This window comes from Lathamus discolor, chromosome 6 (assembly GCF_037157495.1).
Source record: "Lathamus discolor isolate bLatDis1 chromosome 6, bLatDis1.hap1, whole genome shotgun sequence".
Classification (NCBI taxonomy): Eukaryota; Metazoa; Chordata; class Aves; order Psittaciformes; family Psittacidae; genus Lathamus; species Lathamus discolor.
In genome coordinates, this window is record NC_088889.1 from 87,106,975 (window position 1) to 87,127,110 (window position 20,136).

At 41.9% G+C, this 20,136-nt stretch overlaps 1 protein-coding gene across 4 annotated transcripts in view; it reads right to left on the bottom strand.

The window, feature by feature from the left end:
- Positions 1–20,136, bottom strand: part of MAD1L1 (mitotic arrest deficient 1 like 1) — a 378,161-nt gene that overhangs the window by 208,134 nt on the left and 149,891 nt on the right. For all 4 annotated transcript variants that reach the window (XM_065684510.1, XM_065684508.1, XM_065684507.1 and 1 more), the window contains exon 12: positions 9,743–9,883. In XM_065684510.1, the coding sequence (XP_065540582.1) occupies positions 9,743–9,883 (141 nt within the window). The remainder of the gene's footprint in view (positions 1–9,742; positions 9,884–20,136) is intronic.

Consider the following 20,136-nt stretch of genomic DNA (forward strand, 5'->3'; position numbering starts at 1 on the left):
AAAAATTAAAGGCATTTAGGTTTAGCAATTCTTCCAAGAATCAGCTTTCCAAAGGAAAAAGAGCTATTTCTACCATTTTCCAAAAGGAAGTAAAGTTGATGTGACAAGAACTCATGTTTGCAAGTCTGCATTGTGGAATGCAGGCATGAGAGCACAGAATAGATAAAAATCAATGCTTTATACCAGAAATCAGTTCTCTTTTTACAGTGGTCTTGGATAGAACTGAAATCTGAGTATACATCTGTCAAGGCTATTAGAGCTGTTTAAACAAATTGAAAACATGTATCAGTTCAATATATCAAATCAATGTGCCATGCATTTCATATCTGTGTTATTGTCACCAAAACTGGATTCATGGCACATGTATTGTACAGTAGTACTAGCTGTTTCATCAAACAGCATAAATAAAATCCAGAAGAAAAATGTTACAACTTGTATTGCAGGAAGACTGTGACTTTTTCCAAAACTTAGGACTTGCAGTTTGTTTTGCTGAAAAGCTTTTAGCACAATCAAAGCACATTTGACATTAACACTGATTAAAGCAAATAGATAAATTGCAAAGCCTCTGAGAAAACAGACTTGTTCCCTGCAATTTACCTGGACCACCCCTGAAGAGAGGAGATCTATATCAACAGCTTACTTCTGGTTCACAGCTTGGTGAAAGCTGCTGTCAGCTGGCTTTGTCACTTACTCTCTTCCCAGCCTCTTCCAAATATTAGTAGGCTGGTAACATTGCAGTGAAAAAGAGAAAAATAAAGAGAGAATTCCAGCCACCTTCCTTCAAATTCTGTTTGTTGTGACTTGCAGTAGTGCTGTTCTCCAATTCATGACCTTAATATGAAACCAAACTGGGGAAATGGAGCTGCTGCAGCCCATGGACAAACCTGTCCACAGGGTGAACGTATGGGAGCAAATGCAACTCATGACTATGGAGCAGTATTAAGGGTGAATAACTATGTATGTTCTGAATTAAAACAACTGCAATTGGCTCTAACTATGTATGTTCTGAATTAAAACAACTGCAACTGGCTCTTGCACTAAGGCACCATTCAACTAACTGGGCTCAAGCACTGACTGAACCAGGCTTTGTAGACTAATTAGTTCCCTGAAGAAACACTACTTCTACTACTGGTAATTAAGGCGAAAATGAAGAATCAATGGGCTTCAAAAAGCAAACCAAGAGAGCAACTATTGTTATTCTCATTGCCACAATAACCAAAGTAATAAGTATATTAAAGTGCATCTTACAAACCCTGCAAGCTGCAAAGAGCAGGAGCATTAGGATCCACATGAGCATGGGAATAAGGCTGCATGGATGCTGTTTTCTCAAAGCACTTTTTATGTTTATATATTATATATTACGTAACTATTTGGTAACAGGATTTCACAAAACTCTGTAGCTGGAGCCCGCAGCACCACAGCAGGCAGAAATGAGTGACATCCTGCATGAGATCTGACCCTTGGGTGCTTGCTCCTGTGTTGCTTCAAGACCAAGCATGCACGGATGGAATATTAGTTGTCTCATCTTTTCACTATGTGGAAGAGGGATGGAGCAGACAAATTACGTCTACATCATTTCTTCCTTTTTCTTCTTTTCCCTTACACAATGAATCCCAAGTATAAGAGATGCACACATACATATAAACTTTATCATTCGTTCCCTGCAGGAAAGCTTTAGAATCTTTACAGTATGTTTTTAAATAGAAAGTCATAATTAAAAATATTAATCCCTCTTTCTTACAAGAGACCATCATCGTGAATTAAAAGATGACACAAAAACACTTACAAATACATACTTGAAATCTTAAATTATGCAGAGATTGGGTAATTATTCTGCTATGAAGCACTTCAAATCATAGAATTCAAATCCAATCATTATAAAAATCAACAAATCTCAACAAGTTCAGAACATCTCTTAAGCTGCCAGACAAGCACTATTTAATGTCATTAATACAACACATAGTTAGGGAATAGCTACAACTTCCGTGGCATTTTCCATGTAAAACTTTATCCCTTTTACTTGTTTCACAGGATACTTATTTCCTTCCTCCCCTGATCTGCTTGGCTTCCACAAGCTACTAAAGCTTTCATCAGTGCAAGAATGTTCCTAAGTAGTAGTTGTAATAATTAGGAGGTATTTAACATCAACCTTACATCTGTGCTAGCACTGAAACCTGGATCACCAACATGGTTCAAAACAGGCAAGATGCACTGTCCTGAGACCACCTCCGGGAAGGATGGATGTAGCACTGTCTTCAATAGGATGCCACCACCCTCCTTCAGAAAGACATCATGTATCCTGGTGTTAGGAAGCTTTGATCATTCCCATCCAAGGATTACTCAAGTACCCCCAAAGACAAACCCTGCTACCAGACATGGGGCACAGCAGTGACATGGGCTCAGTCCACATAGATGAGAGCAGTGCTACATAAAGCCATGATTTCCAGCTTGGAAAAGATTCAAAGAGGTTAAATCTCTGAATTAAATGCAAAATGAAGCTTGTCCTACTTGGTGAATGTTTTCCAACACCGCAAAAGCCTAAACAATTCTGTAAGTGTGGAAAAAAACACTGGAAAATGGTGCAAGCATGGAGGAACCTGTCCAGCAACCTCCCTACTGATCCCAGCCCTTCCCTTCACACTGCAGCGCTCAACAGCAAGTGATAGAGACCAGCATAAGATGTAAGAATATATTTCTGCATTTTCAAAGCCTTCCCTTTCAAAAGCTGGAAGCTACCTGTTCTTAACCCCATTCCCCAAGGATGCTTAATTGACTTTTTAACTTATTTTCCACCTGTGAGGGAGGAGATGTGTTATCACTGTGTTACTTGCAACCCAATTTCAGTTCCCTGCTCTCTCTGCTTCATGCTCACCATAGGAGGCAATATGCACCATATCGCACAAGAGCAGATCTTTCATGTGACATCTTTGCTGCCATTTGCTGCAGATGGGGCCACTGCTTCCAGTCCGTATGTATTCTTGCTTCCTCTTCCACCTAAAGACATCTATTTGCAGAGCCTGTATCTCTAGGCACACGCATGCAGGCTTTCCACTGTAAAGAGTTCTAAAGCTCTCAATACTGTGTGAAATGTTCTCTCCTATTCTACTGGGGTATCATCATGACTCATAACTGCACATCAGTTGTCTTCCCTTTCCAAAACATCACTAAGAAAGAACCCAGTTTTAAATCTTCTGCAGGAATTAGAGGCCCAATTCTCTTGTCCCGTATAGCCAGGTACATCTGAAGCTAACCCAAATTTCCCAGGTCAAGCCTCGGTTGTGCTTGATTATTCGTAACAGCACCAGAAGAGGCTACAGGAGGATTTGTTCATACCAAGAGCATTTTAAGGGAACATAGTGGGAGGGGAGGGAGAAATCTTTTTGTTGCTGGCATCTATCAATTTTTCTGGGGCTGAAAAGAGATCCTTCAGAGGCCAAGTACAGGAGCATTCCCACATCCTCTAAGCATCACACCTAGACAGCAGGATGATGGTATTAGCACAGTCACAGGTATGCTTCCTGCAGACTGAAACCCTTCAGACAGCAGGATTCCATCCTAAACTCACTGCATTGCCAGCACAGGTGATAATTTACATTTATCATTACTAGAAATCTTTGTGTTTAGAGAGCCAAAGACATAATCTAGTCAGTAAGGAACTAGGGGCAGTGTCAGGGACTGCATCTACATCAGGAAAGTGACTTTCATCAAGAAGTGACAGCAATTACAATGTCTCCCCTTGTTTGTACTGCACTCGAAGCACAAGAGAGCAGCAGAGTTGGAAAATGCTTTTCTGACCCATGCAATTCAACATAAGCCAAGAGTGTGAAAAGGGTCCTTAAGGCTGCTTGGTTCTGGGGGCTTGTCTATAAAGCAGCTTATCATAGGTTAGTGATACAAATGTTGTCTTACTTAATGATTTTATTTATTCTATGCAAGTTGGTGCCAGGACATTCTCACTTCTTGAGAACGATGGAGGCTTGCTTCCAGTTAGCTGTGGTGCCTAGGAACTGCTGAGCTGAAGCCTTCTTTAAACTGCCAGAGCATCCACACACTAAAATTACCTGTAAATCTACCTGTAGTGAAAACAATGATGGTCAGTGCAGTATATGTTCTACTTATACTTAAGGCTGTGCCATGGACCACTTCTCTTGATCAGTTACTAATTTTCAGGACAGATTCAAAATGGGAATATCCTCAAAAAAAAAAGAACACCAACTGAGATTTAAAATCTAGTCTGGCCTAACAGAAAGTCTCGGTTACACACAGACAGGCTTTGCTGCAGCATCAACTCATCCTGAGAGGCATTCTTCTTCCACAGAGCAGGGACTGTCACCTGTAACAAATCATTAAGCCCCTTCATGATTTGACTTCCTCATTTATATTGTGCTTATTTGCAATGTGCTTTCTCAAAACACAGCCACCGGCAGGTGGAAAAGGGAGGGAAGGAAACTAATGGCTCCCTGACTTGGTAAGGTCACTTAGGTCTAAAGGAAGATGAAACATGTGAGAGAAGAGAGAATCCAAGATAATCCATTTTCCAGGACTGCTGGAGGACATGGAGCCTGACTTGCTCTCCTTTAGAAAATGAACACAAAGGACTGCAGTGGTTCCCAGGAAGGCTCGAGTCTGACTAGAGATGCGAAAGTGTTCAGGTTCAAAATGCTATTTCGACAAGGTGTTTGCTTTGTCAGAAGATGATGTCCAGCCCTGTGACTGGTTCAGTAATCAGCGGTAGCTGATGCATGGAGCACATTAGCATCATCTCCAGAGAGAGCCTCTTTTCTTCCCCATGAGTCACAGATAAGATGCTACAATGACAGCAGAAGTCTGGGCAAGTGAAACATATGCAATACTGGAGTGGCAGGAAAGCTCTAGTGACTTCGATTTGAACCTTATGGACAACTGGAGAGAGCAGAGTAATCTTAGCACTGCTTCTTACACTTGTCACTGAGAAAAAACAGTGCCAAAGGTTGGATGGCAGCAGAGAGGTAGAGAAAGCAGGAAGAAAAGAAGTGGAAATTAAAACAAACTCCTCTGCACCTTGCACAGATGGAAGGAAATTTCTCTGCAAAGTTCCCATCATCACAAAAACCTCTTTTGCTATGTAAAGAGGCAATTTACCTTTGAGGAGGAGAGGAAATACAGCAGAGGAGGGATAAAACAAGATAAACATCAAGTGTGGATCAAAGAAAGGAATAAAGGAATAAAAAAAAGAATGTAAAGAAAGCGGAAAGGCACTGATGGGGGAAGCTGAGTGAGAGACAAGGAGGAACTGTTAACTCTCAGATAAACACTTTATTGCATCTGCACATAAAATCAAAGCACTTTAAACACAAGGGTGACTGGTAAGTAACTCCCTTTACAAAGAGCAGATTTGTGGCTACCTTCACAAGAATGAACAACGCCCAATTTTTATCGCCAGCAGATGTGCTGCAGTTATCAGGTGCAGCTAAAGTGACAATATTTGGTCAATGAGTTCTTAGGTCACCCGTAATGCCCCACAGTGGAACAAAAACACAAAGCATATGGCATTTCATGTGCTGAAACTGTCAGACTCATAATTAACTGATTAGAGTACATATGGTGCTCACAGACAGTGTAAATCTCTCAATGTAACAAATGCTGGAGACCATTGAAGGTGTCAGCATGAGTCTTCCTTGCAAATCTCTCTTCATTAAAGTTTCATATGGAGGCAAGTGTGTTGTAATAAAATCGCTATTAATGGAGTTATATTTATGATGATTGCTCTTTTGTGCAGCTGGATTTAACTTTTCAGACACTAAACTCCGCATCAGAGCTTTTTCGCAGTAGCTGCTGCCTGCAGAGAAGCTTCTTGCTTTGCCACGTTTACCGTGAAATCAGAAGTTCTGGGAGCTAAGATAGTAAGAGTTAACCAAGATTGGCAAGAAAACTGCCTGTATCACCAGCATCAAAACAGAAAATTCCATGCCAAGATATAAATACAGCTACAATTCTGTTTGAGTATTTATAGGAGGCTGTCCAGGGACAAACTCATTCCCTCTTCAGTTCCAAACCACACTTTTAAGAAGATGGTGAGTGACACTTCATTAACCACGTGAAATAGGCTGACACAGCCAGCTTGCTCTTCCAGCCACCATGTCAGATGGCATTTTTCTTTGTACCTCCCCTGTTTTACATTCAACACTACGTGAGGTGCTTTCTTGAATGTCTCCAGCCAGATCAGCCTATGGATCAGGGGTTGGCCTGGGGGCAGGCAGCTCTGGGGAGGATAAAGCAATCATTCTGTGTCCCAGATCAGACTATCTGTTTGTATGTCCATGCATTAGAAATCCATCTTTTCTCATCAGTCATCAGTGAAGGGGATTTTAAAAATTCCTATCAGCCTTTCTTTGCCTTCCAGTCCTCTGCCTTATCAGGCTCTGATATGACTAGTTCTTATGCAGCACCACTGCACCTCCAAAGTGATCTGGGATGAAAGCATTCTTCTGTACTTCAGTTTCTGGGAAGGTACCTGTAATCCAGGCAGTGTCTGTGACTCAGACACAGCATGGCTCCCAGCAGCTCTCCTGCCCAGTGAGGGCTGGGGAAGGAGGGAATAAGGCACGACCCAGTGTATCACCAAACTCCATCCTCCCAGCATACATTAATACTCACACACAGCCCTCCAGGGTTTACACACACCTCTCTCATTCCTTGTGTTCTTTTAAACAGCTTCCCACCTCCATTTATACATCAAGCAAAAGACTTATCAGAGACCTCATCTCCCTAATGAGTTAAAAGGTGTTGCATCAGCCCAAGACCCTTCTAATCCCATATGGCTTCCTCCTCTCTCCTACTGTGTTATCACTATCACTCTGTCTTCACCAGAGAGCTTCGTGCCTCACACAGTGCTGCTGGAATAGATTGAAAAATCTCCACTTTAAGAATAATGAAAAATCCCTGTTAAGAACATCACTTGATTCTCCTCTATGGTTTGTTCAGAGGTGAGGCTGCTGGTAACAGATTAGGGCAGCCAGAAAAAAACAAGAAAATAAAAGGTATCAAAGGGCTCTCTGGTAGGGAGCACAGAAGGAGATTTTGGTAAATTAAGTACTCTGTAGAAAAAAGAAAAAGAGAAAACCAGCTGTGATAACTCAGGGAGGAGAGACAAGGTGCAAAGTGTGAATTTTAAGGTTTATGACCAAAGCTGGAAGGCAGAAGCTACAAAATATAATGCAATAAAAAGCATCTGCCTTAGGTGTTTCAAGGGCATTTTTAACTCAAGATGCTCCTGCACCATAGCAATACCTGCAGCCTGCCCCATGGAGATGCAGTGCACAGGGACTGTGCAAGTGCTGCTCCTGTACACAATGTCCCAGTGGTGGTAAGTCCAGCAGCACCCCTCTGTGGGAGTAACTGGGTACCGGCGCTGGTATATCCCCTGGAAACTAGTGATTTTAACTGTTTTCCACACTTCAACCAATTTAGCCTAGCAAAAAGCATCAGCCAGGCCTTCTCACCTCAGATCCATCAGTCTCTCCGCAGCCACCCCAAACCTCACCTAGATCTTATCTGAATAGCTCTGCATGTTGTTGCTTTGCTGCCACATGCAGATGTTCCCAGATGTGCTCCTCTCATTATTCCATGATACTCTCCAAGCTGATTGTGTGCTGCCCTCCCAAATTCATCTACACCAGGGGCTCTCAGAACCCTTCTGTCATACTGACTTACGCTGAAGTTCCTTTTTTCTTTCCTCTCCACCACCCCTCCCACACCTCATAAGCAACAGAAGCTCCAAGGTGCCTCATTCTTTTTGCCTCTTCTCCTTGTGAGTCATGCAGGTGTCAACACTTCTAAAGTCTGTACGGAGGCTCAGCAGAGCTGGGAGGGTGCAGAGCATTATGTTAGAAGTTATTAATAGCTGCTATCGACCAGTTCTTTGATCCACAGGCAGCTGATTACAGCTGCTGCTGTGACAATGAGGCACCAGGAGTCCTGCCTGTACCTCTGTTTCCCTTTCCAGTATTCAGATTTTCTACTAAAACAAAAAACTTTCCCCCAAGATTTCAAAATAGCTGGGATTCAGCAGTCAACACTGCAGTCAGAAAGCCAAACACAATCAAGTGAAGCATAACATTTTACTTTGCAAGGAGAATATCAGATCTCTGAATCCCGCTTCTAGCAGTCTTTGAAAGGCTGAAGGGTTGACATCACACACAACAAGCCTCCAGAGAACACAGCTCCTGTCTGAAATTTTCCATGTAGCCTGTAATCAATATCCATGAAAAAAAACCCTTGGAATTTGTACCCTATAAATAATTACAGGGCTGTAGCAATTGCTTCCCACACTCCTCCAAGATTTCACCTGAAGAAGGAAAGGTAATTCACTATTGCCCAAAGACACCATGCACATCTTACCTGCTCAGGGAAAAAATTCAGGAAATCTCCCTCCAGCAATGCAGAGCCAATGTTGGAAACAACTAAGAGAACAGGATGAAATAATCACCTTCACTTTATGCCAGCACCAGCTAATCCTGCTCTGTCTGCTGGTAAGCAGCATGGTGATCAAAAGGCAACAGAGAAACATTCTGAGACAAATTCAGGCAAATTCCCATTTTATCTGATGTTACCAGCTAACCTCTCTATCAACTTGTCCAAAACTCTCCAGCATTCCTTTCCTGAGAAACAGGGATGAAGTGGACCTACACTATGCTACTGATATATACAACACCACACTGCTCTGCTCGCTAAGGCTTTGAAGGTCATTAGAGCCATTACTGCCTGAATTAGGTCCCCACCTATCAATACAAGAAAAGAGCATTTTTAAGGATACCAGAAGCAACTGGGTTTTGCGCACAGTGGGACAACACACTTTATGGCTTGAACATGAACCTGAAGAGCATTAATTTCTGTAAGTTTTACTCCATTTGAATTATGGCATCTATAAATTTTTATGATGATGGAACTAGACATGAAGGAAGGAAAACTCACATACTTAGGATTATTGCAAAGCCTATGTAATCAAGCTGCCAAACTTTAAGATTACAGACATATTCTAAACATTTCAACTCATGACCATAAAGCCCATTCCACTATGACAAAGCACAACGGAGGAGAAGTATTTGGCAAATGCGTGTTAGCATTTACCTCACCACAGTCACAATTTGGATTACGCATTTCCAAAAGAGAACTAAAAATAATGGAAGAATACCTTCAAGCAAAACTTCTATCTTTGGAAAGAATGATTTTTCCTAAACAAAACCTAGTTTAAAGCACTTAATAATTACTGGCATTTTGGTGGTATCAGGCCCAATGCCAAGAAGCGAAGAATTAACAGCAGACACACACACTTCCCTTCTTCAACCCTTAAAGCTCTTACAAACACACAATCACTCACACTGTACAGAAGAACCTCACTACACATGTGATACAGTGAATTACTTAGAGTAGACCACAGAAAAGACACCACACCTCCTACACTGCATTACTCCTTCCCCTTATATACAACCCTTTAACTCACAGAGACTAGCTGGCACTCTAGCCGTGCAGTACAGCTATGCTTAACACAAAGCACACGCATCACACCAAAGATGGTTATTCTTGGCTTGTGCCAGCTTCAGGTGCAGAATAGTAACTTGTGGCTCTCACTGATCCTGGGATTTTGAAACCTGAATTTTGCAAATCTGTCTTCTGTGAGAGCAGATCCCCTCACTAGGCAATCCAATCTTACAGGTCTCAATTACTTCACCCCTGGCTTTATAGTATGATGCTTCTTTATTACCTCCAGCTCAGTGTTATGAGCATGCAGCTTCTGCACCATCTCCTCAGCCTCACGCATGCGCCGGTTCAGCTGGGGCGAGTGCTCCGAAGGGGTCAGCTCGCTGTCATATGACTCCAGAATTGCTCGCATCCCATCACGCTCCTGTCAGGAAGAAGAGCAAACACCTTTAGTGATACAGCCCCTGACCCACTCCAAGGACAGAGTTCCCAAATCACCATTCTACATCTTTGCCCATTCTTTTAAGGACAAAACCCTGATGGAGAGACACTCATCATCTTCATAGTGGCATCAAGACCCAGATGAATACATAGTTCTAACAGAACAAATGTTGCTGCTCTGAACACTGAAGAATTAGACTGTCTTTGTGTATATAAAACCACATACCCCTTGCAGGAAAGAAACATGCATACATTCTACCAAGCAGATGGCAACTGAAAACAGAGCCTGCCTTCTTTTTGGAGACATTATTCTAATTCAATGTGGCTGAATTGGTTTCTTCAGCAAAATATTTAGTGTAGTGCTCGATATTTTTCCTGCCAAAGAGTTCCAGCAATGAATGAATGGAATTGTCACAACAGAAATGAAACAGATTTGACAACGAACAAAGTGGCTGAGAGCAAATATCCTCTATATGGTACGTGAGTTATCACTCATTAAACATTGCAACACTCAGTGTTTGCAATAAATACTTTTTCAGAGGTTAACAATCTCGCAAACAATGTGTTTGGCTCACTAACCAAGCAGGTGCAGAGAAAGACAATCCCACTCCCCTTTCAGGTATAAAGCCTGGGCTGAAAGCTAAAGGTAAAACTTCTTGTGTGGACTCTTGCTTGAGCTATTTCCTAACACATTCCCAGCTTCAGACAGCACCTAACGCCTACCTCTAAGGCATTGATGAAGAAGAAGAATAGGGACAAAAGGCTGAAAAATGCCAGTAGTCAGGCGTGTTTAAAGGAGATTACTCTTTGCAGTGCAGTATGCATACAGAGATCAGCCAGCTGATGAGGTGTTTTAACCGCACAAAGAGCTTCCATGTTTGTAAGGCTACAGAACAGGGTCAAAGTTACTGCTGATGACTCTTTCTAGCTTGTCCTGCTGCAGGAATGCACAAGTGCTCTGGACAAACCAGTTCTCACGTGTGAATTCTGCCATCACAAACATCTAAAACACTATTAGAAGATCACCCAGCTTTATAGCTGTGCAGTTTACATCCAGACTAGGCACCACCATTGCACTGGACCTGGAGCACTTCCTAAACCCAGCCAGGCTGCTTTGTTGGGATCCTCCTCTCTGGGGATTTCAGGAATTGCCAGGGTAGATAAAAAGGTCCATTTTCCCCAATCCCAAATGAAAAAGGCTGTATTGCAGACAGCAGAGGTGATGCCAACTGCTCTGCTGAGCAAGTCTGTATACAAAGATTATCTCCTCCTTCAAAATCTAAAGGTCAAAGACTGAACATGGAGAGCAAGTGTACACGTGGGGAAGGGAAGGAGCAGGCAAATTCAAGGTGTGAAAATAATACTGAGGGCACCACTAGAGGTACAGCATGTGTTCAGAGCACATCACGGATTGAAAGGTCAGCCAAGATGGCTGGTCAGCAGGTAAAAGGACACCAAGACCAAAGGACAGCCTGAGGCTACAGGAACCAAGTTAATAAAATAATAAAACTAGGTTTTAACATAAATAGCACTGGAAGCTACAACAAGCTCCTTGCTCAGGCCTGACTGAGGAGAAACATTTTTCCAAGCAAAGAACAGTCTTGACATAGTTTGGAAAGAATTATTCACCTGACAGACATATGAAAAGAAAGAATCCCACGTTAACTGCAGAATTAAACACAAACCCAGCCACACTACACCTGGCTTGTAATGCAAGTCAGAAGAACAGGATTGCTTCATCCTCTCTCCCCTTCACATCGCCCCATCTGCCCAGTGCACTTTCCATAAGGCAAGCTGCTTTTGCTAAGGAGATGACTTTCACTCCCCCTTTATTGCAGAATCTTGTCACACATGAGATGAGAATGTAATGACAGCTTTTAGTGAAGGTATTCATTTGATCACAGACTAGTTTGAGTTAGAAGGGACCTTGAAGCTCATCTAGTTCTAGCCCCCTGCCACAGGCAGGGACACCTTCCACTAGACCAGGTTGCTCCAAGCCCCATTCAACCTGGCCTTGATATCCTTGCAATTAGACCTGCAATTACAGCATCCTCTCTTTCTCTGTACTCCGAGCACTCCTCTAGCCTCATTTTCTACTCAGCGTCTTTCATCAATGTGATCATTTAACACTGCAATGTTCTCTCCATTACAGCAGGGCAGTCCCCAAATCCTTAGCATGTTTTCAAAAGCAAACAGGACCCCTGGCAATTCCCATCACACTTGGCTTCCAATTAACTGGTGAACATGAGGTCATTCTGATCATTCCCAGTAAGATCCTAGCAGTTGCCTGAGCTGTTCAGCTGCAAGGAGGACAAACTTCAGCTTTCATGTTAGGATGGGAAAATTGCATGGGAGCAGGACATCCCTACAGGCTGGCTTTGCCCTAAACCCAGTTACAGATCTTGTCCTTCAAAGCCTTTCTCTTAAAGAAAGAGTAAATTTCTCAAGACAAAGCATGTGTGGTAGGCACAGCACAAGCTGTATTGGAAGGTGCTGAAATAAAGGGTGATACAGTTAAACACTCAATCCTGGAGTTCAGTTCTCCTCTTTAATTATTTCTAAATATTAACACTGTAATGAAATCAATTCTCAGCTTTCAACAAGTGGTCCCCAGCTCCCTTTTTTAAATGTCTCCCCATCAAGAGCTCTTACTGAAAGCTCTTCCCTCCCTCCTAAAGATCTCGTCAGTTTGGCAGGGAACAGAAGTTCTTGTTGAGAAGTCCTCTGCCTAAAAAGATTATCTAAAATGCAATCCTAATTTAGTAACTGCTGCAGTATCCCCTCATCCCCAACGCAACATTCCCCAAGCTCCATCAAAAACTTTGCCAGGGACTTTCAGAAGCCCTTTCTAGCCTTTTTCCAACACCTCTGCTTTCCTACTTTCCAGGAAAGTAGTTATCAGAATTAGTGAAGAGCAGTTTCTCTGGGAATTCCCAAAATTTACCCAGCATTGGGTATCTCTGCTAACTCTCCATGGACCTTAGACTGTCACACTTCCAGGTACTCTTTACCTTGACCAGTTTCAAATCAACACCAGAACAGAATTGCAGCTTGCTCTAAACATTCCCTAAAACCAGAATAATTGGATTTGATGTTCATTATAACCCTAGGAAATTAATACCCTGCAGCAAACTCTGGTGCTGCAGCCTGCAGCTGTGTTAGAGGAGATCTAACTTTGAAAAAGAGGAGAGAGTGATTTTTTCAGACGTTGAAGTTTCCCTTCCTTCTGTCAGCAACAGCCCATTCACCAAACAAATCTGCCTCCTACCACTGTACAAGTAACTAAAAAGAAAACATGTTTTATGTTCTTGACCACAAACTAGAGTTAATCCCATGGAAATCTGCTATGGGAAAGTATAGGAAGGCACCTCTGCAAAATGACAGCCCTAAAATGAATCTTCTCTCTGGTCTTTCCGCCAGCTCCTCTATTCCCTCTATGTAACGCCAAAATTCAACCTGGTTAGCGAGCAGCTTGAGGCTAAGGGCGAGTCTTTCCCAGCACTCACACGCCTACCAGAGGGTTTAGAAACAGCAGTAATATAAGTGGGCTCCTCCAGGATTTTGGGGTTCATATTAGGGAAAGACCTGAGAACAGTTCACATCAGCACCACCAACATCTTACCAACACCCTCCCTATCACTGAAGCAGTGCTACTGCTCACCTCCAAGGGCAGCTGCCGCTTCAAGTATTAGCACACTGAGGACTCTCAACTGTGTGCTGGAAGCAAATGAACAGTAAAAAACACAGCCAAAAGAATTTACAAAGCCATCTGACCTTCTATACATACATACAAACACAGTGCCTAATCCTGTTGCTGCTCCTTACCCCTCCTCAAACATCCATTCACACCATTCACTACAGACTTCCTAATTAGTTGAAGCAAAGAAAAATCAATAAGAAAGAAATTAAAGTTACAAATCTAACTGAAGTCAGTCACACACCCAGGGAAAATTTGTTCCTGGGGTAAAGTTTATCTAGTGTCATAATTTTATTGAAATCCTATATCTTCCTATTGACTTTTATGGTTTCGAGCTGGATGCCAGAGTTATCATTATTAGAGTCTCGGTGTTGCTCACTGGCCTGAGGTTTGGGGTTTGTGGGTTGTTTTTTTTCTTTTCATAAACAAGCTGTAATTGTCTGGTTTATTGATCAATAAATCTTTCAACTGCCTCTCTTCACCCGCTTCTGTTCTGGTGAGTCTCCTGCACCTTCTCCGAAAGAAAATATAGGGTTGTTTTTTAAAGAACATATTGTTTTGTCATTAGCCATGAAAGAGCAGAAATTGTGCTGGTCGGTTCCGATAATGGCTTTTTAATGACAGATTCCAGTCACAGAAAATCTGCTTTATTTCCACACGAGTGAACTTCAACTATTAATCCACAACCCAAATGCACAGCTCACTTGCTCTCTTGCTTCTGCTTGGGTTAGAGCCCGGCAGAGGAGACAGACTTTGTAAAGTGGAAACATAATGCTATTTCCCACTCAGTGCTTTTTTTGATAACACAGAAATATTCCTGTTCCTAGCATTAGGTGAGCTTTTTGTTTAATTAATGATAATTTTTGGAGAACGTTAATAGACTGCTTCATTATCGGAAATCAGTGGCAAGATTCTCCCTCCTCTTCCTCCCCAGACTCCTAACTCCAAATTAGTCATAACAAGAGAAAATTTTGAGACTGAGGAAAGATATGGAGCTTCAGCATTGAAGAGATGCTATCTGCAATCAGGTACAATTTAGTTAAATATTCTTCATAAGAACACAAATAAAAGAGAAAGGTGACTGTGCAACAGAGTTCTCTGCTTTCTGGCTTGAAGCGATACAAATACATACCTAGAAAAAGGGAGCTGGTAACTGGGGCTTGACCAGATGTTTACCACAAAGTAAGAAGTAGCACAGAATCACAGAATCACAGAATCACAGAATCCCAAGGGTTGGAAGGGACCTCAAAAGATCATCTAGTCCAACCCCCCCGCAAGAGCAGGGTAACCTACAGTACATCACACAGGAACTTGTCCAGGCGGGCCTTGAATATCTCCAATGTAGGAGACTCCACAACCCCCCTGGGCAACCTGTTCCAGTGCTCTGTCACTCTTACAGTAAAGAAGTTCTTCCTGATGTTAACGTGGAACTTCCTATGCTCCAGTTTACACCCATTGCCCCTTGTCCTATCACTGGATATCACTGAAAAAAGCCTAGCTCCATCATAGCAGTATGAGGTGTGGCAACATAAGCCAAAATATGGCCAGAAATAAAAATTAACTTTATTAGACTGTGTCAGGACCTACTGACAAAATATATTCTTAGAATACTTGGAAAATTAGTCATGGTAATCTCTGGTCCAGGAGCAACTATCTTTGAACTCACAAAAGGCAGGCCAGGCCCTGAAAAAAGGACAGAGGAACAGATCCAACCTTTTAAAAGAAGGATGGATGAGAAGATACAGACTCTGGCAATTATAAATCACATCAACATTTTGGTATCTCATCAAATACTCAAAAAACAACATTAACATTCAAATTGCTGGCACTAGAGAAGAACTAGGGACAAGGAACAATCAACTGAGCCTTAATATGAATTATATCAAACCAGTCTAATTTCCTTCTCTGACAGGTAACTTGTCTACTGAATAAAGGCAAACAATATATGTGATAAATCTCAACTTCAGTGATGTGTTTATCAAAGAGGAGGATTACAATTCAACATCCCTAATTTAGAGAAATGAATTTGTATCAAAGTGATGAAATTCATGAAAGCAAAGCACAGAGCCCCGCATGTTATGTAGCAACACAGACACCAGCTACTGTTAATGGGCTGCAGCATCAGTTAGTATCTTCGTCTTTGCACCTTCCTTACAGGAGACACGTGCATCCCCCTTGAAGCTCGCAGGGATACAGGAGCTGTATTATATACCACAGGGAAGCATTAGCTAGGGAATGTGCAGGGGACTACAGACAATTAACAGGTTCTGCCCCAGTGTAATGGCTGGAGGAACTGGTACACTATTAAAGCCTTACTTTGTAATCAGGCTTTTCTCCTCACAGTCTACACTCACATCCTATTGCCTGGTGGAAAATGAGAGAAAAGTAAACACAAAGTGACAGTAAGACCCAAGAAGCAGGGACGGGGCCTGAAAGCAGAACTTTCAGTAGCTAAAGGCACATCCAGTCAGACTTTGCTATTATGGGAATGCATCTAAGGGAGTCACATCCCCTCAACTCCTGACCCTCTTGGAGCACTGCTAACAAGAGCTGCTCGAATCTTCCAGAACAGACAACAAACCAAGAGTTACATGCCAAAAATCCCAGCAAAACTTAAATTACCAGAAACTTTTCACATCCTCCTTGTCTACAGCAGCATCTATTCTCACCAGAGGGCAAAGAGTTCCCCTTCCTCTTACCACCCTAACTTTTGTATTGATCATCTTTAAACCAAAATTTTCTATTCCCAAACGTCCAAACAGCTTCCTTCTCTGCTGCAGCCATTTCCCAACATTTCTCTCTGTGGCTGACCTATTTTCACATTACTCTGCAAATTAGAACTGACTGCAGACACATATGTATGTACACACCATTGACTTTCTACTCAAGACCTCAATTAAAACAGCATTTATAAAAAAGCCTGTTAACTCCATAAAAACAAAAACACAGAGCAGATTTCACCACCCTTACACTGACAAGAACATTAAGGAAATGGTTTTTCAAACTATCCTTGCCTCTCAAATGTGGCTTTCTATACATCAAACCTCAGCTTCCATTTTCACACCTCAAGCCAACATAAGGCTATTGCAGGAGCCTAAAGATGGATTTAACCTATAAAGAAGCCCTTCAGTTGTATTGTGCCCTACAATCAAGGTTTCTCCAACAAAATATTTATTCTTTGTAAGTTGAAGTATCTCTATCTGTGTCTAACCTGAATAGGGAGAGAGGTCAGACAGACTGATGTACTCTGTAACCACATGCACACAGCAAACCAGGAATTAAGCATCTCTATCTGTCCCATCATCTCTCTACAACTGATGGTTTTCATCACTTCTGCTACTCTCGTAACAGAGCCATTTTCTGCTAGGGAAGGTAGCATATTATTAAGGTTGAACACCAACTTTCCATCCATGGTTGGAAGTCTGGAGAAGGCAATCACTTGGCAAACTGCAGTGAGAATAGGCAGAGAGCCTGAGAAAGACAATCAAAGGCTTCTTTCAAGTGCCAGAACAAAGCATTCAGAGACACTCTTAGCTTCCTAACCTTCATTTCTTACATTTTGGAGAGCCTCTACAATCTGACTGCTCTTCTGGCAAACACTCAGCAGGCAGCTCTCAATGCACACCTAAAAATACTTGTGTATCTTACATGCTCATTTATTCCATAGGTTTTTCTCCAGATTTATAGTCCTTCCTTTCTAGCTCGTCCCTCACCGCCAGTGCTTCTCTGCAGAGGGCCCAGCTTGCCTTAAATCCTGGCAATGGACCAAAGCAAATAAATGCACTGTAACTCTTTTAATCTGTCTCTGATAAATCCCCTGCTTACTATCTGCTGGAAAATTGTGCATGGTCTCTAAAAGCCTCATTTTGCTTATAGCACATACATATGGCAGCTGACAAGCAATCATACAAGTGACATTGCAACAAATTAAATATTATCTGACTAAAACACCCCTGGGGTCCTCTTGCTTCACAGTGAGTTTAACATGTTTAGTTACGTTTCCTAGCCTCCTGCTGCCGTGAAATAATTTTATGATTTTTCTTCATTTCACTCCTTTCTAGTGGAATGCTCACCAGCGCTAATCTCTAGCACAAGCTTGCTTTTCTATCTCAGTGTATTTCTCATCTCTGAATTCCAAAAACCTCTCTTTTTACTACCATTCCTCTTACCCCCACTGCTCAAGCAGTGGAAATCTCGCACAAGTGTGACGCTGCTTTATTCACCTGCCTCAGCACAGGGCCATTCTGACACTGGTGTCTGACACCATGTGCACAGCTCACAGTTAAAAAATGATTGTTTCTGTTAAACCCAAATAAATTAATCCCATACCTTCTTCAACACAGCCTCTTGATCACCATCACTAGCAGAGAGAAGGCACCATACAACTGATAAGGAAATGTATTCATCCTTACCTACTGGCGATAGAAAACTAGTATTTTATATATCTGATTTTTAAAAAGGAAAAGAAAAAAAAGCCTTATTCAACCCTGAAAAGAAAGTCTTTTTGTGCATCAGATTCTTCTATTCTGCCAGTGTACTACAGCACATAAAAATTCAGCCCTATGTTCATTCCTTACCCTCAAATTTCTTTTTCTTTCTGCCTCCTAAATAACCCAGATATTGGCCTCTTAATCTCTTAACAGCCAGTTTCTTGCAGGTTTAACCACTTAAATATCATTAACTCAGGAGAAAAGCTGAACTGTGCTCTATGTGGTGTAGTTATCTGCAAAAGAAAAGGAGGAGGCATTGCACTGCCATCCAGGCTCTGTTTCAGGGAGATTCAGGCTAAACCAGAACTGAAGCAGGAGGGCAAATCTCTCGGATCACATCTGGAGAGGACAGAAAAATCAGAGACGTGAGTTCATCCGATCAGCTCAACACAGCACATTCCACTGAACTTCCATGTCAACAACTCTAGATATTTCTAGAGAAATATCTAGAAATATCTAGGTATTTCTAGGGAAGTATCTACCTGTGGCTTTTTTAAAAAGGCAAAGAAAAAGGGCTTTTAGCTAATGCTTCAAAATATACATCACCTGACTGCCTTATTAGAAAATATTAGTAATTTCGCATATTTTACTTATTTCATAAAACATTCCCTCTACTACCTCCAGGCTGTAAAAGATCAGAGACTTCAATAAGTGTTTCAGAAATGATACATCAAGTTATCTCCTAGGTCCCCCGTGGCATATCTGCATTATCTTCAAAGGACTGTCATGGGCAGAGGGGACACAGGTCCTTGCCCTCACAGCCCAACAATGCCTCCTTTGGAAGGCGACAGAGGAAGAAGGGCACAGAAGAGACAAAACGCTGTGTCTGCTGCAATACGACTTTTCAGTTGAGCGAGTGAAGTAACGTGCATCCTAACACACATGAAGCCTATGGATACCCACAGCACCTACACTGCAAATCATCACATCAGGTCTGGCCAAATTTGCAAGCCATACAATTGAGTGTATCTATAGTAAAGGCCTTTCTTCCCACTATACATTGGGGTTAGATGTTTTCACTTTTCTACAACAACTGTTAGAAACTTGTTCTTTTACTGTTGGAAACTTCCTTCATTTACTGTCCATAACTACTAGGGAACTGCCCAGAAGCACACAGCATTCATATATCCACCCTGATGCAGAACACAGAGGTAAAAAATAGCCCACACATACACCACCACATCCAGTGCCTACCCTGATGAAGTTGTTGACCAGAAAGCATTTTATTAAGTACAGGAGGCACAATGTGCGGTTTCTACACTATGTAAGCCATCTACTAGGCAAAAGAATACATAAAGATGTTCTTCTTGAAATTATAACAGCCATAAAGGGTCATTTCTCACCCAAGCCATGCTCCCAACTGTAAACTAGCCTAGTTTAAGGCACAGTTTATTTAATCACACCAAATTATTTATCTAGGGCAAAGCAAGAAATAATATGCCATTATTTAGAACTAAAATGCTATTATTTACTTGGATATGGTCAAAATACTGATTTTATATTAAACAACACATTATTTCACATTTCACAACCTACATGATGTGGGTTACATAGTTTAACTTGTACCCTTTGACAATATGAATGAACAATCACTTTGACACTTGGAGTACAAAAGCTGCACCAAGCAACACTTCCTCAGCTTCTTTTACAATCAAGCCAGAGCACAGTTCAGACAACACCCACACGTGTCATTAGCTTAATCAGCAGCCATCCTTAGGGTTTGCTCTCAGACAGCAAGTAAACACTATGAAGCTCCACTACTCTTAAACCTTGTGAACTGCACTTCTGAAAGTTTTCTGTGTTTAAAAAGAAAATGGGCCACCTCAGTGCTCTCACTGCAGCTTCTCAAACTGAGGTTTGTCATATGCTGGCACTTGACTCCTGTATAAACATCAGTTCAGGCTGCCAGAGCCAACATGAACCCCACTGTGCTTGGGATACCTTTCCTCTTGAGACCTGAATATGGTGAAGAACAAAACTGCATGCTTAAGAACCAGGTACAAGGGCGACATCTGGTAGGTAGATTATGGGGCTTCACCATCATTGCAG